The following is a 23,328-nucleotide window of genomic DNA, read 5'->3' as shown; positions in this document are numbered from 1 at the left end:
ATATTTTTTATCAGTTTCATATACAGTGGTACCTCTACCTACAAACACCTCTACTTACGAACTTTTCTAGGTAAGAACCGAATGTTCAAGATTTTTTTTGCCTCTTCTCAAGAACCATTTTCCACTTACAAACCCGAGCCTCCGAAACTGTAACCAGAAAAGTCAGAGAGAAGCCTTTGTGGGGCTTCTCTAGGAATCTCCTGGGAGGAAACAGGGCCGGAAAAGGCGGGGAGAAGCAGCAAGAAGAAGCATTTTTTCTCATAGCAATCAATGTAAAAGCAAATAATGCGTGCAATTGGGGACATCACAGGGAGAATGGAGGCCCTCTTTCCTCCCAGGAGATTCCTAGAGAGGCCCCACAGAGGCTTCTCCCTGCCTTTTCTGGCCCTGTTTCCTCCCAGGAGATTCCTAGAGAGGCACGACGGAGGATTCTCCCCGCCTTTTCCAGCCCTGTTTCTTACCAGGAGATTCCTAAAGAGGCTCCATGGAGGCTTCTCCCTGCCCTTTTCAGCCCTGTATCCTCCCAGGAGATTCCTAGAGAGGCCCCACAGAGGCTTTCCCCCACCTTTTCCCACCCTATTTCTTCCTAGGAGATTCCTAAAGAGGCCCCACAGAGGCTTCTCCACGCCTTTTCCGGTTACAGTTTCGGAGGCTTGGGTTTATAAGTAGAAAATGGTTCTTGAGAAGAGGCAAAAAAATCCTGGACACCCGGTTCTTATCTAGAAAAGTTTGTAAGTAGAGGCGTTTGTAGGTAGAGGTACCATTGTATTTACTTCATGTGTTATATTATATATAAAGATAATAATAATAATAATAATAATAATAATAATAATAATAATAATAATAATAATAATAGTAGTAGTAATGAGTTGCCTCGAGAAGGGTGGCATAGAAATCAAATAAATAAATAAACAATAGCAATAATAGTAATAATAGCAATAATAGTAATAATCTACGGGACTGTCTCCTGCCACATACCTCCCAGAGACCAATAAGATCATACAGGGTTGGCCACCTCCAGGTTCCATCAACTAAGCAATGCAGGGTGGTGAGACCACAGGGGAGGGCCTTCTCTGTAGCTGCCCCGGCTCTATGGAACCAACTCCCCCCTCCATGGCCGTACTGCTCCCACCCTACTGACCTGCAGAAAGGCTGTGGAGACCTGTCTTTGCAGGCAGGCTTGGGGGCCATGAAACTGACATCTGTCATGGCCAAATTACATTGAATGGTGTGTATGTGTGTTGCCTGGATTGATGGTGTTACGGGTTTTTAACTGGGGTTTATAGTTTTAGATTTTCCATATTCGACTTCTTTTTTACTGCATTTGTATTTTTATATTGTTGTAAGCCATCCTGAGTCCTTCAGGATTGGGCGGCATAGAAGTCAAATAAAGTAATAAAATAAAATAAAATAAAATAAAATAAAATAAAATAAAATAAAATAAAATAAAATAAAATAAAATAAAATAAAATAAAATAAAATAAAATAAAATAAAATAAAATAAAATAAAATAAAATAAAATAAAATAAAATAAAATAAAATAAAATAAAATAAAATAAAATAAAATAAAATAAAATAAAATAAAATAAAATAAAATAAAATAAAATAAAATAAAATAATAAATAAATAATAGCAATAGTAATAACAACAGAGTTGGAAGGGACATTGGAGATCTTCTAGTCCAATCTCCTGCTTAGGCAGGAAGCCATACATTACTTCAGATAAATGATTATCCAACATCTTAAAAACTTCCAGTGTTGGGCATTCACAACTTCTGGAGGCAAGCTGTTCCACTGATTAATTATTCTGTCAGGAAATTTCTTCTTAGTTCTAAGTTGCTTCTCTCCTTGATTAGTTTCCACCCATTGCTTCTCGTTCTACCCTCAGGTGCTTTGGAGAATAGCTTGACTCCCCCTTTTTTGTGGCAACCCCTGAGATATTGGAACACTGTGATCATGTCTCCCCTGGTCTTTCTTTTCATTAATCTAGCCATACCCAGTTCCTGCAACTGTTCTTCATATGTTTTAGTCTCCAGTCCCCTAATCACCTTCGTTGCTCTTCTCTGCACTCTTTCTAGAAGTCTCAACATCCTTTTTGCATCATGGCGACCAAAACTGAATGCAGTATTCCACGTGTGGCCTTACCAAGGCCTTATAAAGTGGTATTAACACTTCACGTGGAGTTAGTGAATCCTGCTGAATCAGTTACTTCTGTGTGCTTTCTGGATGCAATTGCTGTTGCAAACTCTGACACATCCTTGCATCAAATAGCAAACAGCCAGGTCAGCTTCAGCACATTACTGCAGCCTGATTCAGCATTGTTAGTACAAGGTACTCACCTGTTTTTGGGGTTGCCATGTAGTAAACTACCAATGATAGTTTATAACTGTAAAGATGTAATATGACTTTAAGAGCTTTGGCTGGTTTGGCCATAAGAGGGCGCCATACCTCTCTCCTGTGGGGGGTGTTTACTTTGAGATATTCTTAGCTGTGTGTAGCTGTGTGCAGTTTGTTATCTTTTGCTACTTTGTGTTGTATATATGCAAATACTGCTTTGTTAAATACTAAATCTGTGTCTTTAACTGGCTAGGCCACACAATTACACCACTACAATAACTCTGCTGTGTGTATATTCGAGGGTTTCGCACAAGGCTGACCGAGACATAGTAACAAGCATGCAGAGCTGATTGGGGGTATTCCAGAAGGCGTATCCACACACTAATCAGTTATTCCAGGCTGCAGGGATTGTCATGGACCATTGCCTCCTCCCTGCCTTGCGTTTTTGTCTACCTTTGGTGTATAAAATGCACCCAGCCTTTTTAGGGGGGCAAAAAGTGTGTCTTATACAGTGATACCTCATTTATTTGTTTGTTTGTTTATTTATTTATTTATTAAATTTGTATGCCGCCCCTCATACAAACGCCTCGTCATACAAACTTTTCGAGATACAAGCCCGGGGTTTAAGATTTTTTTGCTTCTTCTTACAAACTATTTTCACCTTACAAACCCACCACCGCCGCTGGGATGCCCCGCCTCTGGACTTCCGTTGCCAGCAAAGCACCCGTTTTTGCACAGCTGGGATTCCTCTGAGGCTCCCCTCCATGGGAAACCCCACCTCCGGACTTCCGTGTTTTTGTGATGCTGCAGGGGAATCCCAGCAGTGCAAAAATGGGTGCTTCGCTGGCAACGGAAGTCCAGAGGTGGGGTTTCCCAGCGAGGGGAGCCTCAGTGAAATCGCAGCATCGCAAAAACACAGAGGTCCTGAGGTGCGGTTTCAAGGATTTCGGTGTTTTTGTGATGCTTCCTTCGCTGGGAAACCCCACCTCTGGACTTCTGTTGCCAGCTAAGCGCTCATTTTGGCGATGCTGGGATTTCCCTGCAGCATCGCAAAAACACAGAAGTCTGGAGGTGGGGTTTCCCATGGAGGGGAGCCTCAGGGGAATCCCAGCAGCGCAAAAACAGGCACTTCGGCAGGCAAAAGGGGTGAAATTTGGGCTTGCATGCATTAATCGCTTTTCCACTGATTCCTATGGGAAACATTGTTTCGTCTTACAAACTTTTCACCTTAAGAACCTCGTCCTGCAACCAATTAAGGTTGTAAGACAAGGTATCACTGTATTCTGAAAAACACCATAATCAGTTCACTAATAGAAGAAAATAATTGTTTTTATTACAGTACTTGTCATTATCGTAATTTTCATTGCCTATTCCTTTTTAATTTTAATTAAGTTCACTTTCACTGCTTTCAGTTCCTAGCCACACATGGATAGTTAGATACAGTCAAAACCACACAGAGACACCCAGATATACACACACATGTACAAGTATGTGCGTGAGCACAGACACACAAAGACACAACATATCCCTTGGAAAAACAGTTTTGCATCTTATAAGAAACATGCAATCTTTGAGTGCTGGTAGAAGAATATTTTGTTCAATGTAATACTTGTTTAGCTGCATCAAAGTAACAACAATACTATACAGCATTTTCCAGAGTATAAAATGTACTTCCTCCCTTAGTTTTCAGGGAGGAAAATAGGGGGGGGGGGAATCTGTCTTCCAGGTATTCATCTGGCAATCTTAATCTGGTCAGCTTCAGCCAGTGAAGGGCTACCAAAATTTTACTACCACACTGTGGGCGTGGCTTGTGCAGGACGCCCTGCATTTTCTTTCAACATCTTTCAGTGCAAATTGGGGGCTCTGGGGTGGAGCTCCATTTTCACTACCCCACTGCTCCCCCCCCCTTCCGGACAGTAGCCCACCCCTGGCTTCAACACATTATTTTATCCTCTGGTTAGGGCTGGAAAAAGCATTCTTCGGATGGAGTAGCAATGAAAAAAAGCCTGCAAGCCACCTCATTAGGGCTGAAAAAAAAGCTTTAAAAAACCTACATTCAGAGTATAAGAGGCACCCAGTGATGGGCTACCAAAATTTTTACTAGCACACTGTGGGCGTGGCTTATGCATTTTGTTTCAGCATCTTTCAGTGCAAATAGAGCCGGGGTGACGCAGCAGGTAGAGTGCTGTACTGCAGGCCACTGAAGGTGACTGTAGATCTGGAGTTCAGCAGTTCAAATCTCACCACCGGCTCCAGGTTGACTCAGCCTTCTATCCTTCCGAGGTGGGTAAAATGAGGACCCAGATTGTGGGGGCAATATACTGGCTGTGTTAAAAAGTGCTATTGCTAACATGTTGTAAGCCGCCCTGAGTCTAAGGAGAAGGGCGGCATAAAAATCGAATGAATGAACGAACGAGCGAGCGAGCGAGCGAGCGAGCAAGCAAGCAAGCAAGCAAGCAAGCAAGCAAGCAAGCAAGCAAGCAAGCAAGCAAGCAAGCAAACAAGTGTGTGAGAAAAAGGGGGCACCGAAATGGATTATAATAATCTACAAAATTGGAGTCACATTATCACCATCATGACTTCTCCCAATAGCCATTTTTAATGTTATCTGGAAAAAAGAAAACAAAATACAATTTGTCATAAAGAGGGAAGTTGTATTGAGTCAGCAGCAGCACAAATTGTTGCTGTGGTCCCACTAGCCATCCACTTCTATGGGTGTTTATACCTAGGTCTTGTGAAATGTCTTCACTACATTACAGAACACTTTTGTTCGGCTGACTGCTTAATATCAGTAAAAGTCGCTTGGACTTTTTCTTTGATAGCGTCCACGTCCATATTCTGGATGTTCTGAAGCTGTCCTAAAAGGGTATCTTTGTCCTGTTCTTCTTCTTGATCCTCTGCTACCATCTTCTGGAGGTCTTCTGGCAAGTCCACGTCATCTCCAGCCATCTGAATCTGATTCTCATCCAGTTCACTCTGCGAAAGGAAGCAATGAAAAATAAGAATTCATGTTAGCTCCCTTGCTAACTATGTTTTGAAAAAGCTGTATTTGGGATTCCCCTGAGGATCCCCTCCATGGGAAACCCCACCTCTGGACTTTCGTGTTTTTGTGATGCTGCAAGGGAATGCCAGCAGGGGAATCCCAGCAGCGCAAAAACTGCTGTATCGGTAATCTACACTAGACTGGACTGGACTAGAATAGATTAGACTAGACTAGGAATAGAATGGAGCAGAGTGGACTAGAGTTTGGGATATAATGGAGTGTAGTGTAGTGTAGTGTAGTGTAGTGTAGTGTAGTAGAGTAGAGTAGAGTAGACAGGGGTGGCCTACTGCCCAGATGGGGGGGGATACAGTGGGGTAGCAAAAATGGAGCTGCACCCAAGAATACCCAATTTGTACTGAAAGATGTTAAAAGAAAATGCAGGGCATCCTGCATAAGCCACACCCAGAGTGTGGTAGTAAAAATTTTGGTAGAGAATAGAGTAGTGTAGAATAGAAAGAGAAAGAGAAAAAAGAAAGAGAAAGAGAAAGAAAAATAAGAATAGAAATAGAAATAAGAATAGAATAGAAACACAAGGAATTTGTTCCCAGTGCAAATTCAATGTACATGCAAAAACAAATAATAGTAAGAATAAGAATAAAAGAGTATAATCACAATAATGATACCAATAGGGAAAGTAGTGGAACGGATGTGAAAGATAAAAATTATATAGCCATACTACATGGGTAAAATATACTGAAAACATGTTATATTTTAAGATTTTGTTAGCCTTCTGACTCTCCACAGTTTCCAGGCCTTAAAAGTAGCTTACTTTCAAGGAAGTGAGATAAGATGTATATTCTGAAAATACCTTCTCTGTAAGTAAGGGATATCCAACCTTTGGTAACTTATGGACTTGTGGACTTCAACTCCCAGAATTCCCCAGCCAGCATGACTAGCTGGAGAATTCTGGGAGTTGAAGTCCACAGGTTTTAAAGTTGCCAAGGTTGGACACCCCTATTTTAGATAATAGCATTCTGAGAAAAGTTAGAGGCCTTGGTATATAAAACGATGCTAAGATGGGAAAAAACAGGCCATTTGGGGGCGGCTTTTTTGGGCAGTTTTCAGGCTGGAAATGGCCCAAAAAATGCCTGGAACACCCCCCCCCCCCCAAAATGGCCTGAAAACAGCTCAAAAATGGTGAAAAAAGAGGGCATTTTCAGATTGTTTTTCGGGCTTCCAGGTTTCAGGCGCATGGACATACGTGTGCATGCCTGCATGTTCCAGTTTGGGCACTTGCTGCTGAAAATGTTCGCTATCACTGCTGTAGGAGGTTTGACTGTAATGCATATAATCTATGCTGGATGGTTGAGGGGGTCTGTGATGCTTCGCTTGCGTCCTGCGCAAATAGCTATGGACTCCGAGGACGCAGAGATGGTGGAGAGGTGAGACAGGCATCCTGTATTTCGGGCGCTCCAGAGTGACAGTGATGAGGGGTCAGGGTTGGAACAACAGCCATGGCCTTTAGCACTGCCTGACATGAATGACTTGGCATTTCCTGTCAGGAACGAAACAGCACTTCCTGTCAGCAATGAGTTACCACAGGGATAGGCAAAGTTGGCTCTTCCATGACTTGTGGACTTCAACTCCCAGAATTCCCCAGGCAGCCATACTAGCTCAGGAGTTCTATGAGTCCACATGTCATAGAAGAGCCAACTTTGCCTACCCCTGAGTTAGCATGTCCAGGGCTGAGTGACTCAGGGGAAGAGGAGGAGCCGCTTCTGGATGCTAGGGTTCGTAGGTCATGGAAAAGGCATGAATGGTTGGCTAGGAAAAGGGTCACTCATAAGTGTTGTTGTTGAGTAATTGGGTCACGCCCTCACACTATTTAAGGGTGAGGCATGCTCTGCCTTGTTACAGAAAACCGAGGAATTATCTTGTCTTGACTCTTGCATTTGGTTTGGATTTTAAAAGGGCACATTCTTGGTTTTGCTAATGAGCTTCGGTCTTCCAGTTAATTTCTGAGGACTTCGTCTGAGAATTCTGGCTACAGCTGGCAATTATTACTGGGTTATATTTGCTTTGGGACCTTGCCCAATTGATAACACTTTGCTAGATTTGCTAGAGTCTCTGAAAAGACTCTTAAAGGTCTTTTACAATATTGGGACTTTTGTACATATTAAATCCTTTTTATTAATTAGCCCATTTGTGTGCCTCTAATTACTGGGGCTGGCACCAATACAGGGTCTTCGTAGCCACTCACCCAATAGCTTGCCATTGCTCTTGGGTAAAAAATTAAAGAACTTAATTCATGCCGGTTTTTCTGATCCCAGCTGAGAAACAAACTTGGTAAAATTTAAAAATGCTAACTCATTGGTGAACAATTATGCAAAAATATTTTACATAAGTAAAAAAGTTTGTAAACATACGTGCATACAGTGAAGGGCTACCAAAGATTTTACGACCACACTGTGCCTTATGCAGGACGCTCTGCATTTTCTTTCAACAACTTTCAGTGCAAATTGGATGCTCTGGGGTGAGCTTTGTTTTCGCTACCCCACTGTGTTCCCCCCATCTGGGCAGTAGCCCACCCCTGCATACATACATACAAACATACATTATTATTATGTCAGTACAACACAGCAAACGAGATCACTATGCTGGATTTCGCATTTCATCACCAGTCGGGCGCTTCCCAAGCACTTAGGAATGCGTGATGTAGCTGCGAATTATGTTTGCCGATCCCAGTAAAGCGGCCTTTTGCAATTGACAGATGGAGATTTTGTCAATTCCGATGGTTTTCAAATGTCCGCTGAGATCCTTTGGTACTGAGCCCAGCGTGCCAAGTACCACTGGGACCACTTTCACTGGCTTATGCCAGAGTCGTTGCAGCTCGATTTTTAGATCTTCGTATTTCACTAATTTCTCTAGCTGCTTCTCCTCAATTCTGCTGTCCCCTGGGATTGCGATGTCGATGATCCATACTTTTCTTTATCCATTTTGCATTATTATTATTATTATTATTATTATTATTATTATTATTATTATTAATAATTAGATTTGTATGCTGCCTCTCTCCGAAGACTCAGGGCGGCTCACAACAATAAAAACAGTACAAATCCAATATTTAAAAGAATTTAAACCCCTTCATATAAAAAGCAATCATACATTTCACACAAACCATGCATAAAACAAAAATGGTCCTGGGGAATCAATTTCCCCAAGCCTGATGACAGAGGTGGGTTTCAAGGAGTTTGCGAAAGGCAAGGAGGGTGGGGGCAATCCTAATCTCCGGGTGGAGTTGATTCCAGAGGGTTGGGGCCGCCACAGAGAAGGCTCTTCCCCTGGGTCCCACCAGATGACATTGTTTCGGCAATGGGACCCGGAGAAGGCCAACTCTGTGGCACCTAACCGGTCGCTGGGATTCGTGCGGCAGAAGGCGGTCTCGGAGATATTCTGGCCTGATGCCATGAAGGGCCATACATACATGCATGCAACATGTTTTTATTTATTAGATCTATTTGTATGGCTGCCCATGTCATCCATGTAGAACAAAAATATATATTAGAAGCAGTTCCTACTTACTTTGCTACTGGTACAATGCGCGCATAGCTCCAGGTGATTGACAGGCAGGTGGGTGCATCCCAGTGAAATTTTGTTTCTGCGCATGTGCATGAAGCAAAATCTTGTGAGATGATGTGAGCGCACACAAAATGTTGGTAATTTTTTGCTTCCATACATGCAAAGTTTTGTTGAAATCTCTCTCTTGCGTGCATCCTCTCGCAAGATTTTGCTTCCTGCGCATTCCTGCATTCCTCACTGGGACGTGCGCAGCCACCCACCGTACATCACCATTTTTACTACTGGTGCACAGTGTGGCCCATATCGGAAAGGAACCCAATACGGATTAGAACAATAAAAAGAATATTAGCAAAGAATGAAAAAACGACAATGGTTATCGGAAACCAAGCCCAACAAAACAATGGGTTAGTTTGCCGAAAACAATGGATTGATCTATTTATCTATCTATCTATCTATCTATCTATCTATCTATCTATCTATCTATCTATCTATCTATCTATCTATCTATATATCTATCATCTATCTATCTATCTATCTATCTATCTATCTATCTATCTATCTATTTATCTATCATATCTGTCTGCCTGCCTGCCTGCCTGCCTGCCTGCCTACCTACCTATCTATTTATTTATTTTGTCCAATACACAATACATATTGAAGAGAATAGACAGGTAGTAATATATATAAAGAAAACGATAGAAGAAAAGATATAAAAATAGAGGAGAAGATATATGAAAGGAAGAAAACATATATGAGATAAAGGAGAGACAATTGGACAGGGGACGAAAGGCACACTGGTGCACTTATGTACGCCCCTTACTGACCTCTTAGGAACCTGGAGAGGTCAATCGTGGATAGTCTAAGGGAAAAATGTTGGGGGTTAGGGGTTGGCAACTACTGAGTCCAGTAATGAGCTCCACACTTTGACAACTCGATTGTTAAAGTCGTATTTTGTACAGTCAAGTTTGGAGCAGTTAACATTAAGTTTGCATATGTTGCATGCTCTTGTGTTGTTGCGGTTGAAGCTGAAGTAGTCATTGACAGGCAGGATTTTGCAGCATATGATCTTGTGGGGACAATACTTAGATCGTGTTTTAGGCGTCGTAGTTCTAAGCTTTCTAGATCCAGTATTGTTAGTCTATTTTCTATTCAGAGAGACCTCTCAATGGGCAATCTAACCTCTTGGAAACCAACCCCCCCAAATTTGGGTATTCAACACTTTACAAAAGTCCAACAGATTAGGGGCCAATTTGATCTGGACGGGGTACGCTGTTCTAGGCAGGGTTTTACAAGAAAAGTTCAAAAAATGCATTGCAAAATGTTATAAAAATAGAATAAACTTCAAATTTGGGGAAAAAGCAGTAGGTCAAGATCAAATTTAAAGCAAAACACTGCAAGATTGCAAAATCAATGGAGAATAATTTATTTCTCTCCAGGAGAAGAATATATATACAGTAGTTTGTTTCAGGCACTATATCAGGGCAGCCTAGCTGAAAATCCTGCTGTGTTTCTTCGTATGATTATAGGAACACGGATTACTTTAAAACAAAGATTAGTTCTGCTCATCCATGCATAAAATCTAGGTGAGAACCAGGACAAATATAATTTAATTGCTCATGAAGAGTCTTTGCGAAGGAGAAGGACTCCAGATTGAAAAAGACAGTGTAACATGGCAGCCAATCAAATTTCAGCCTTAAACAAGACTAATTTTGAATCTCTTTTTTTAAACATGCCGCTTCCAATCCACTCTCCTATAACAGTTCAAAATTGTTTCCCCTATTTCATATCACCAGACAAAACAGTTTCTGGCTTTGGACAGATCAGATTCTATAACAGAGGTCTCCAAACGTGGCAACTTTAAGACTTCTTTGCTTCTGCTCCGGTAATCTCACACTACCAACCAGAGATACAAAACTTTCACCAGACCAATCCTGGAATACCACTCATCTGTCTGGAACCCACACCGCATTTTGGACATAAACACACTAGAAAACGTCCAGAAATACTTTACTAGAAGAGGCCTCCACTCCTCCGTTCGCAACAGAATACCCTATGCAACTAGATTTACAATCCCAAATTTAGAAGCTTAGAACTATGTCGCCTTAAGCACGACCTAAGGATAGCCCATAAAATTATTTGCTACAATGTCCTTCCTGTCAATGACTACTTCAGCTTCAACCACAAGAACACATGAGCATACAATAGATACAAACTTAAAGTAAACTGCTCCAAACTTGACTGCAGGAAATATGATTTTAGTAACTGAGTAGTTGATGCATGGAACTCACTACCTGACTCTGTAGTATCATCAACTAAACCCCGAAACTTTAACCTTTAGACTATCCACTGTTGACCTCTCCCGATTCCTAAGAGATCAGTAAGGGGCGTGCATAAGTGCACCAGAGTGCCTTCCGTCCCCTGTCCTAATCTTTCTCTTTTACTAGTATCATGTATATAAATATTATTATACAGTATCTCTGTATATCACCAATATGAACTTGACAAAACAAATAAATAAATAAACTTTAAGACTTGTGGACTTCAACCGCCATAACTGGCTGGAGAATTCTGGGAGTTGAAGTCCACAAGTCTTAAAATTGCCAAGTTTGAAGATCTCTGTTCTATAGAAATGTAAAATATGGGAGTGAAAGTGTTCTCTTAAATATACCAAGGTAACTCTTAGCAATGGATCCAGAGGACTCAGAGACAATGCAGTACAAGCAACCTATGATCCTGACACTTGAGCCTGAGAGTGAAGAGAATGTGGTGTCAGAGGTTGAAGAGCAACCAGGGCCTTCTGCACTTCCTGAGATGAGTGACTCAGGAGAAGAGGAGGAGCCTCTTCTTGATGCTAGGACTCGCAGGGCCTATAGGAGGTAAGAGTGGTTACTCAGGAGGATGCTTCCTTGTGACTCATAAAATACCTCCAATTCCCAATTTTCTCACTTAGCAACGGGATTTTTGGGCTCCATTGTGGCTGTAAGTTGAGGACTACCTGATAATAATGTCACCAATGTGACATTGACATGTGGTTGCAACTCAGGTCTTACGGTCATGATTTGCAACTTTCCCAGACATATTCTACAGAGAGGGGCGGCATACAAATCCAATAAATAATAATAATAATAATAATAATAATAATAATAATAATAATAATAATAATAATTCGCTTAACAATCGCATCTCTTAGCAAGATAAATTCTGGTCCCAGTTGTGCTCATAAGCTGAGGACTACTGTAAATGTAGTTAAGGAGTTAGCCAAGCTATCCAGCTCTTTAAGAGTATTGTGCAGTGATCACGGCTCCTCCTTCTCCTCCTCCCCCTCCTCCTCCCCCTTCTTCTTCTCCTCCTCTTCTCCTTCTCCCTCCTTCTCCTCCTTCTCCTTCTTTTTCTTCCTTTCCTCGTCGTCGTCCTCGTCCTCCTCCTTATTCTCATCCTCCTCCTACTCCCTCCTTTTCCTTCTCCTTCTCCCTCTTCTCCTCCTCCTCTTCATCTTCCTCCTCTTCATCTTCCTCCTCTTCATCTTCCTCTTCCTCCTCCTCTCCTCCTTTTCCTTCTCCTCTCCTTTTCCTTCTCTTTCTCCTCCCCCTCTTCTTCTTTTTCTCCTCCTCCTCCTCCCCCTCTTCTTTTTCTTTTTTTCTTTTTTTCTTTTTCTCTTTCTCTCTTTCTCTTTTTTCCTCCTCCTCCTCTTCTTCCTTCTTCCTTCATTTCTCTTTCTCTCTTCCTTCCTACCCCTCCCTCCTTTCTCTTTCTCTTTCTCTCTCTCTCTCACACATCTTCATTATCACTTTCTCTGATGACTTTACTGAGTTCCAGTTTTGATGACTTTACTGAGTTCCAGTTTTGATGACTTTACTGAGTTCCAGTTTATATCTTCTCCTACTAATTCTTTTAGTATAAAATTCAGGGCTATAATCTCTAGCAATAAAAGCCATGTGATTTAGTTGGGGACAACCATGTCTTTTGGACATAAGTCCTCCCATATTTGACCAGATGCAAAAACTGCTCCATCTTTAAAGCTGCTGCAGCTGCATCCTTGTCCAGGCAGGTTCCCTACTCTGCAAAAAGATGCTGTTGCTTTAAAAGGCTGCTACATTCCAGTTTCCTGCATGTCAAAGCATTTTTTCTGAATATATATATATATATATTTGGAGCAGGCACAGATCGGTTAGAAAGCAAATATTTCCCACCTTGCCCAATCCTAAGGAGCAAATTTGATCAACATGGTAACATTCACTTAGGAACAAGCTACACCATTCATGGATGAAAACATCTTTCCAATGACAAATCTTTCCTGACAATCACATTAATAGGATTTAATGGGCTCATTAAGGGCATGTTTTGTCATGTAAGACTGCCCTTAATACCCTTAAGCTTAAAGTCTTGCACTTTTCTATGGCTTCATATTATGGCTTGAAAACATCTGTGCAAAATGTTTAACAGGCATTGTTGTAACCACAGCATGCTGTCTACATTTTTTATGAGTTAGCAAAATAGACTGATTATTATATTCTACCAGTCTATGGACTGGAAAATACTGGTAGTATAGAAGAGAAAATTACAAAAGAAAATTATATATACGAAATGGAACCATGTAAAATGATTCTATATGGTATGTATCGTTTTGTTATTTTTTTTCTGTATTTGGGGTTGTTTTAATGTTATTTTTAAGGATAAAACTGTTTAATTTTTTTTTAAAAAAACAACAACCCAAAATAGATTTACTATTATATTCTACCAGGAAATTCGAGATAACATTTATTTATTTGTTTGTTTATTTGTTTGTTTATTCATTCATTCATTCATTCATTCATTCATTCATTCATTCATTCATTTATTAGATTTGTATGCCGCCCCTCTCCGAAGACTCGGGGCGGCTAATACCAATATAAAAAGACAATGTAAAACAAATCTAATATTAAAAATAATCTTTAAAAACCCAATTTAAAGAACCACTCATACATACAAGCATACCATGTATAAATTCTATAAGCCTAGGGGGAAGGGAAATTTCAATTCCCCCATGCCTGACGACAGAGGTGGGTTTTAAGGAGCTTGCGAAAGGCGAGGAGGGTGGGGGCAACTCTGATATCTGGGGAGAGCTGGTTCCAGAGGGTCTGGGCCGCCACAGAGAAGGCTCTTCTCCTGGGTCCCGCCAAACAACATTGCTTAGTCGACGGGACCTGGAGGAGGCCAACTCTGTGGGACCTAACCGGTCGCTGGGATTCGTGCGGCAGAAGGCGGTCCCGGAGATATTCTGGTCCGATGCCATGAAGGGCTTTATAGGTCATAATCAACACTTTGAATTGTGACCGGAAATTGATTGGCAACCAATGGAAACAAATCTAGTTTAACCCCAGAGTAACTCTGAAAGGCTAGGTTAAGCTGAGGAGTCTAACCTTAGGTAGTCCCAGTCCAAAATCTATTTACTACAGGTAGTCCTCGACTTACAAATATTTTTGTTTAGTGACTGTTTGGAGTTATCACACTGAAAAAAGTGACTTATGGATGTTTTTCACACTTATGACCATTGCAGCGTTCCCATTGTCAAGGGATCAAAATTCATTCATTTGTAACCATTACACTTACAGTGTCACAAATGTGACGTGTGATCCCATTTTGTGATTTTCTGATTAACAAAGTCAATAGGGAAGCTAGATTCATTTCACAACTTGTGTTACTTAACCACTCAACTTAACAACTGTGGCAAGAAAGGTTTTAAAATGGGACAAAACTCACTTAACAAATAGAATAGAATAACTGAGTAGGACAGGACTTGGAGGTCTTCTAGTCCAACCCCCTGCTTAGGCAGGAAACCCTACACTACTTCAGACCAATGGTTATCCAACATCTTCTTAAAAACTTCCAGTGTTGGAGCATTCACAACTTCTGGAGGCAAGCTGTTCCACGGATTAATTGTTCTAACTATCAGGAAATTTCTCCTTAGTTCTAAGTTGCTTCTCTCCTTGATTAGGTTCCACCCATTGCTTCTTGTTCGACCCTCAGGTGTTTTGGAGAATAGCTTGACTCCTTCTTCTTTGTGGCAACCCCTGAGCTATCATGTCTCACCTAGTCCTTCTTTTCATTAAACTAGCCATGTCCAGTTCCTGCTGCAACCGTTCTTCAGATGTTTTAGCCTCCAGTCCCCTAATCATCTTTGTTGCTCTTCTCTGCATTCTTTCTAGAGTCTCAACATCATGGCAAACAAAGCTGAATGCAGTATTCCAAGTGTGGCCTTACCAAGCTGTTATGAAAGGTTATTAACACTTCATGTTAACTTGATTCTAACCCTCTGTTAATGCAGCCTAGAACTGTGTTGGCTTTTTTGGCAGCTGCTGCACAGTACTGGCTCATATTTAAATGATTGTCCACTAGGATTCCAAGATCCCTCTGAGTTACTACTGTTGAGCAAGGTACCACATATACTGTACCTGTGCATTTTGTTTTTCTTGCCTAAATGTAGAACCTTACTTTTTTCACTATTGAATTTCCTCTTGTTAGATAGAGCCCAATGTTCAATTCTGTCAAGATCCTTCTGTATCTTGAGTCTATGTCCTCTTAATAGCAGAAATTTTGGATTCAATGGTGCTCATAACTTAAGGACTATCCACATTCATTATGCCCCTTTGTACAAGCCAGACTGTTTGTGTCTTCCATTTAAATCATTATTTGATTTAAATGGATTCAGTTTCCTATACTATCTACATTAAAGGACTTCAATTTTTTTTCCTCTTGGGGAAAAATAGCAACAACTTAATTTTCAAAAGCACAATAAGTCCTTTTAGCATGGTGGAAGATTCCAATAATATTGGGAGCTTTGAAAATACATCTGCCAACTTTCCAAGGAGAAGGAGTCTTAATAGTTGCACCATCAACATATCTGAAGGGCATAAAATTAGGAAAGGATGACCCAGATCAGGTTTTTTCCTCCCAACCTTCAATTCCCAGAATCCCCATCCAGCTTGGATTTCTGGGAGTTGGCAGTCCATACATCTTAAAGTTGCCAAAGTTAAGAAACACTAGGTCAAGTAAAGATATATTGATCAACAGTTCCTCTAATGTTAAGTATCTACATATGTACCGTGTTCCACCAAAAATAAGATCATGTCTTATTTTATTTTATTTTTTTGAACCCTGAAAGAAGTGCTTAGACTTCTTGCCATGCACTCAAAAGCCTTATTGCGCTTATTATTAGGAGATATTTATTTTGGGGGAAACAGGGTGCATAGATAGATAGATAGATAGATAGATAGATAGATAGATAGATAGATAGATAGATAGATAGATAGATAGAGAGAGAGAGAGACAGACAGACAGACAGACAGACAGACAGACAGACATGATTGATTGATTGATAGATATGTAGATAGATAGATGGATAGATGGATAGATGGATAGATGGATAGATGGATAGATGGATAGATAGATAGATAGATAGATAGATAGATAGACAGCCAGACAGCTAGCCAGACAGACAGATAGACAGGCAGATATGATAGATAGATAGATAGATAGATAGATAGATAAATAGATAGATAGATATGATTGATCGATAGATATGTAGATAGATAGATGGATAGATGGATAGATGGATAGATGGATAGATAGATAGATAGATAGATAGAGAGATAGAGAGAGAGAGAGAGAGATAGAGAGATAGAGAGATAGAGAGATAGAGAGATAGAGAGATAGAGAGATAGAGAGATAGAGAGATAGAGAGATAGAGAGATAGAGAGATAGATAGATAGATTTGAACCCTGAAATAAGCACTTGGCCTTATTGCCATGCACTCAAAAGCCCCATTGGGCTTATTATCAGGGGATGTCTTATTTTGGAGGAAACAGAGTATATGTCAGCGGTGGGTTGGTTCAGCATGGTTCTAAGAACCAGACGTGTTGGTGGCAGGAGGCTCCACCCACCCACCCGGGATGCTTCCATGCATGTGCAGAAGGTTTGTGCGCATGGGCGCACGGAGGAACTAGTAGCAACGGGTTTTATAACCCACTACTGTTATATGTGTTTCTATGCCAAAAAGTTGCAAGAACTTGAACAAAGGACCCACAAGGATATACATATTAATATCATGAATGTCATTTACAGATCAATTAAAAAAGAACCTAAATTACAATTAGGGGTGGTAAATAAAGAGGGATAAGATCATGGGCGGTTTCCCAATCCTGCCGCTACCGATATGCTACATGCACAGATGTGCGTCTCAGAGTATTTCGGCAAAAAGTTTTGCTTCTGTGCATGAGCAGAAGCAAAAAATTGCCAAAATCTCTCTCACACACGTGCATCCCCTCGCAAGAATTTGCCGGAAGCAAAATCTTGTGAGGGGTTGTGTGCATGTGAGATTTCAGCGATTTTTTCGCTTTCACGCATGTGCAGAAGCAAAAAATTGCTGAAATCTCTCTCACACACGCATCCCTTCATGAGATTTTACTTCCTGCCCATGCGCAGAAGCAAAAAAACACTGGGATGCCCGTGTGTGAGGGAGAAGGGAAGCTGCACTATCCTTATCCATAACCGTAGCAACCCACTACTGAATAAGATGACTAGAGATTGTTAGATCCCCTCAAGAAATGAGGCTTGATCTGCTGATCGGTTTATTGTAACAGGAAACATGCAACTTGATTCAGAACAAAAGACAAAACATGGCCGTGCCTGGCAACTATTTATACTCCTTGTTGCCAGGCTAAGCCAACCAATCTAATCATTGTATTTTCCCGCCCAAGGAAAAGGGGCGGGTAACAAAACCTCTGGACACAACAGAGATGGGGAAGAGAGAGGCTACCTTGTTTTTCAGACTGTAGATGGGCTTCCTTACAGCTGCCCTTTCACACATCTTCTTGGTGACTTTTCTCAGACAGCGAGGGGCGTACATAAGTGCACTAGTGTGCCTTTCATCCCCTGACCAATTGTCTCTCCTTATCTTATATATCATATATCTTTTCTTCCTTTCATATATCTTCTCCTCTATTTTTATATCTTTTCTTCTATCCTTTTCTTTTCTTTTTATTGAATTTTTTAAATTAATTTTAACAACAAACAAAAAAATACTTAAAGGAAAATGTGCCCAACACCAATAAAAACCCCACCACCATTTATTTATTTTATTTATTTATTACTTGGATTTGTATGCCGCCCCTCTCCGAAGACTCGGGGCGGCTCACAACACGTGGAACAAATCATAAATAATCTGACAAATTTAAAATATTTAAAGATTTTATAAAAAACCCATATGCTAACAGACACACACACAAGCATACCATGTATAAATTAAACATGCCCAGGGGGAGATGTTTCAGTTCCCCCATGCCTGACGGCAAAGGTGGGTTTTAAGGAGTTTACGGAAGGCAGGAAGAGTAGGGGCAGTTCTAATCTCCGGGGGGAGTTGGTTCCAGAGGGCCGGTGCCACCACAGAGAAGGCTCTTCCCCTGGGGCCCGCCAACCGACATTGTTTAGTTGACGGGACCCAGAGAAGGCCCACTCTGTGGGACCTAATCGGTCGCTGGGATTCGTGCGGCAAGAGGCGGTCTCGGAGATATTCTGGTCCAATGCCATGAAGGGCTTTAAAGGTCATAACCAACACTTTGAATTGTGACCGGAAACTGATCGGCAGCCAATGCAGACTGCGGAGTGATGGTGAAACATGGGCATACCTAGGTAAGCCCATGACTGCTCTCGCAGCTGCATTCTGCACGATCTGAAGTTTCCGAACACTTTTCAAAGGTAGCCCCACGTAGAGAGCATTACAGTAGTCGAACCTCGAGGTGATGAGGGCATGAGTGACTGTGAGCAATGAGTCCCGGTCCAGATAGGGCCGCAACTGGTGCACCAGGCGAACCTGGGCAAACGCCCCCCTCGCCACAGCTGAGAGAGGTTTTTCTAATGTGAGCTGTGGATCGAGGAGGACGCCCAAGTTGCGGACCCTCTCTGAGGGGGTCAATAATTCCCCCCCCCAGGGTAAAGGACGGACAGATGGGATTGTCCTTGGGAGGCAAGACCCACAGCCACTCCGTCTTATCCGGGTTGAGCTTGAGTCTGTTGACACCCATCCAGGCCCCAACAGCCTCCAGGCACCGGCACATCACTTCCATTGCTTCGTTGACTGGCCATGGGGTGGAGATGTAAAGCTGGGTATCATCCGCATATTGATGATACCTCACCCCATGTCCTTGGATGATCTTGCCCAGCGGTTTCATGTAGATGTTAAATAGCAGGGGGGAGAGGACCGACCCCTGAGGCACCCCACAAGGGAGAGACCTAGGAGTCGACCTCTGACCCCCCACTAACACCGACTGCGACCGGCCAGAGAGGTAGGAGGAGAACCACTCGAAAACAGTGCCTCCCACCCCCAACCCCTCCAGCCGGCGCAGAAGGATACCATGGTCGATGGTATCGAAAGCCGCTGAGAGGTCAAGGAGCACCAGGACAGAGGATAAACCCCTGTCCTGGGCCCGCCAGAGATCATCCATCAACGCGACCAAAGCGGTTTCCGTGCTGTAACCGGGCCTGAAACCTGACTGCTGGGGACCTAGATAATCGGCTTCTTCCAAGGACCGCTGGAGCTGGAGTGCCACCACCTTCTCAACAACCTTCCCCATAAAGGGAAGGTTGGAGACTGGACGATAGTTATTAAGCACGGCTGGGTCCAGGGAGGGCTTCTTGAGGAGGGGGCGCACGAGCGCTTCTTTATAGAGTGATGGAAAAACTCCCCTCCCCAAGGAAGCATTGGTAATCTCCTGGGCCCAGCTCCGTGTCACCTCCCTGCTGGCCGAAACCAACCAGGAGGGACACGGATCCAGTAAACAGGTGGTGGAACTCACAGCTCCAATGGCCTTGTCCACTTCATCAGGTGTCACCAGATCAAACTCTTCCCAGACAGGTGGACAAGTACGTGCCCCAGTCACCTCGACTGACTCGTTGTCAGTCGACTCTGTTTTACTTGGAGTCGAGGTCAGCCTGGATCTGAGCGACTTTATCAGCGAAAAACGTGTTAAAATCCTCAGCACTACTCTGCAAGGGCTCCCCAACTCCCCCCTGGTTAAGAAGGGAGCGGGTCACCCTAAACAGAGCGGCCGGGCGGGATTCCGCTGATGCAATCAAGGCGGCATGGTACGCGCATCTTGCCGCCTTGAGCGCCACTTTGTAAGTCTTAATAAAAGCTCTTACAAGTGTTCGATCGGATTCAGACCTACTCTTCCTCCATCGCTTCTCTAGACATCTCTTTTGGCGTTTCAACTCCCGGAGCTCCTCGTTGAACCATGGGGCTCTACGGGGTCTAACGCCACGGAGAGGTCACAAAGGCGCAATCCGCCGCAGCCCTGTTCCAGGCCTCTGTGAGAGACTCCGCCGAACTGTGGACGAGTGCCTCTGGAATAACCCCAAGCGCCATCTGAAAGCCCTCTGGGTCCATCAGGCGTCTGGGGCAGAACATCTTCATTGGTTCCGCCTCCCTGCGGGGGAGGATTGGAGCCAGGAAGTCAAGCCGTAGTAGAAAATGGTCTGACCATGACAAAGGCAATGCTTCTAAGCCCCTTAGTCTCAGACCATTACTCAGTTGCTCAGAAAGGAATACCATGTCAGGTGCATGCCCTCCCTCTTGAGTCGGACCCTGTACTACTTGAGTCAGGTCCACGGCTGTCATGGTGGCCATGAACTCCTGTGCCAACCCAGAGGTTTCGCCGAGTGATGGCAGGTTGAAGTCCCCCAGGACAATGAGTCCGGGGAACTCCACCGGCAACCCGACTACCTCCTCGAGTAGCACAGGCAGGGCCGCCGATACACGGGTACTACAGGGAGCGCGCTACCGGGCCCCGGGCAAATTGGGGCCCGCAGTCAGCGGCTCCTTGCACTGAGCTCCCGCTCGCAGCTGTCCCCTGGCTCCTGCTCGATGCCACGGTTTTCGGCGCTGTCCTGCTGGGCCCCAAAGACGGAAGGCAGGAAGAAGGAGAGCTCCATTCTTCTCGCCTTTTTCCCGCCTTCCGTCTTTGGGGCACAGCAGGACAGCGCCGAAAACCGCGGCATCGAGCAGAAGCCGGGGGACAGCTGCGAGCGGGAGCCCCAGGAGGGAAGTACCGGCAGCGCCCCGCCCAACTGAAGCTTCACTGGCGTCGGCGGCAAATGTCCTTTGTGGCCCGGTGGGAGGGGGGGCTGCAGCGGCCGCAGGCAGTCGCAGGGAGATGGCGGCGGCGAGAGGGAGCTCCAGCTGGGCTGGGGGTTCGGGGGGGCCATGAACGCCGCCGGGAGCCAATGGCTTCTTTTGGGCTTACTTGAATTCCTGCTGCTGGTAAGCGCGCGCGGGTGGCCGGGTGGGAAGGGTGAGGCGCGAGGGGGAGGCAAGTGGAGAAGCGGAGAGAGAGGCAAGTGGACCAAAAGAAAGAAAAGGGAAAGAGAGGGAGGGAAAGAGAAATGGAGAGGAAGGAAGGAGGGAGGGAGGGGAGGGAGGGAGAGAAGGAAGGAAGAGAAAGGAGGGTAGAAAGAGAGGGAGAGAGAGAGGAGAGAGAAAGGAAGAGGAGAGATAGAAAGGAAGAGAGAGAAAGAAAGAGGGATAGAAAGAGAGAGAGAGTGAGAGATGCTGTGAGCCTTTCTTTGAAGTTGCCTTTCTTTCTTTCTTTCTTTCTTTCTCTCTTTCTCTTTCTCTCTTTCTCTCTTGCTCTTTCATTCTTTTTTCTTTCTCTTGCTTTCTTTCTTTCTCTTGCTTTCTCTCCTTCCTTCCCTCCTTCCATTTCTTTCATTCCCCCTCTCTATTTTTATTTCTCTTTCATTCTTTCTTTCTCTCTTTCTTGCTTTCTTTCTTGCTCTTTTTCTTTCTCTCTTTTACCTTCCCTTCCTCTATTTCTTCTTTTCTTTCTCCTTCCTACCTTCTTCCCTCCCTCCCTTCAGTCCTTCCTCTCTTACTCTCCCCTTTCATAAGTTTCCTTGCTTCCTTCCTCTGTTCCTGTCCCTTCCCCCTTTCTTTCTTTCTTTCTTTCTTTCTTTCTTTCCTTCCTTCCTTCCTTCCCTCCATTTCTTGCTTTCCTTCTCCTTCCTCCCTTGTTTCCTCCCTCATTCCCTTCTTTCACTCCTTCTTCTCTTACTCTCCCCTTTCACACCTTTCCTTGCTTTCTTTGCACCCTTCCTCTGTTCCTGTCCCTTCCCTCTTTCCTTCCTTCCTTCCCACCCTCCGTCCATTCATTCACCCATTCCTCTCTTGATCGCCCCTTTTACCATTCCTTCCTTCCTTCCGATGTGGGCCTGGGCCAGCAGAGTAGTTTGCTTTTGCACCCCGTCTCGAGCTCCCTTGGTGCCAACCCGGCCCTCCCCACTTCAGAGAGAAGGGGGAGAAAGAGAGAGAGAGAAAGAGAAAGATAAAAAGAGAAAGATAGAGGGAGGGAGAGAAAGAGATAGAAAGAGACAAAGAGAGGGGGAGAGAAAGAGAGAGAGAAAGAGAGAAAGGGAGATAAAAGAGAAAAAAGAGAGAAAGAGAGATAAAAAGAGGAAGAGAAAGAGAGAGGGGGAGGGAGAGAAAGAGAAAGAAAGAGAGAAGGGGAGAGAGGGAGAGAAAGAGGTAGAGAAAGTGAAAGAGAGAGGGAGGGAGAGAAAGAGATAGAAAGAGAAAGAGAGAGGTTGGGAGAGAGAAAAAAGAGAGAAAGATATAAAGAGAAAGAGAGAGAAAGGGAGAGAAAAAGAGAAAAAGAAAGAAAAGTAGAGAGAGAAAGAGAGACAAAAAGAGAGGGAGAGAAAGAGAGAAAGAGAGAGAGAGAGATAGAAAAGCAGGTGGGGGGGCACACCTATTTTGCCAGCCCTCGGATGGGCCATAGGGATCCAGTGTATGTGGAGGGAGAGGTCCCCAGCTTCTGTTCTGCAGAGGGGAAGCCAAAGCCCCCGCATGGGTTATGCAGAGTGCCAGTGTTTGGGGCAAGGTGGGGGGTGGGGTCTTCCTTAACCCCCATTTCTTTGGTGGGGCTAAGAGGCCTGCCCAGCAGGGCTGATGTGTTGCGGAAGGTCTTGTCGAGGGAGACCAGTGGAGCCCCCCCCCGCTCCCATCCCCAGGGAAGGGGGTTCTGGCATCACTGCCACTGGCTTTGGAAAGAAGCCCCTGGCCTCTTCAGGGGGTGGAGGGAGGGGTCCATAGCACAGGGCTGGACAATGGCTGAAGACAGTTGACTGCAGCTTTCAGAATTCCTCAGCCAGGAATATGAAGAAGACAGTTTGAAAATTTAAAAGGGAAGGAAGGAAGGAAGGAAGGAAGGAGGGAGGGAGGGAGGAGGGAGGGAAAAGAAAAAGAAGAGAAAAAAGGAAAGAAATAAAAAGAAGAAAGAAAGAAAGAGGAAGGAAGGAAGGAAGGAAGGGGAAAAAAAACCAAAAGAGAAAAAAGAAAGAAAAAGGGAAGGAAGGAAGGAAGGAAGGAAGGAAGGAAGAAGGGAGGGGGGCCCCAGACACTTA

General features: G+C 43.7%; 1 protein-coding gene across 1 annotated transcript in view; it reads right to left on the bottom strand.

Moving 5' to 3' along the window:
• Nucleotides 1-5,036: 5,036 nt before the first annotated feature.
• CPLX4 (complexin 4) overlaps nt 5,037-23,328 on the bottom strand; it is a 32,739-nt gene continuing 14,447 nt past the window's right edge. Inside the window, exon 3 of the mRNA XM_070736402.1 lies at nt 5,037-5,312. Coding sequence (XP_070592503.1) covers nt 5,085-5,312 — 228 coding nt within the window. The 3' untranslated portion in view covers nt 5,037-5,084. The remainder of the gene's footprint in view (nt 5,313-23,328) is intronic.

Source organism: Erythrolamprus reginae, chromosome 2, assembly GCF_031021105.1.
Source record: "Erythrolamprus reginae isolate rEryReg1 chromosome 2, rEryReg1.hap1, whole genome shotgun sequence".
In the NCBI taxonomy this organism is placed as follows: domain Eukaryota; kingdom Metazoa; phylum Chordata; class Lepidosauria; order Squamata; family Dipsadidae; genus Erythrolamprus; species Erythrolamprus reginae.
The sequence above is the reverse complement of the archived record's forward strand: the minus strand, read 5'-3'. Positions and strand labels throughout refer to the sequence as shown.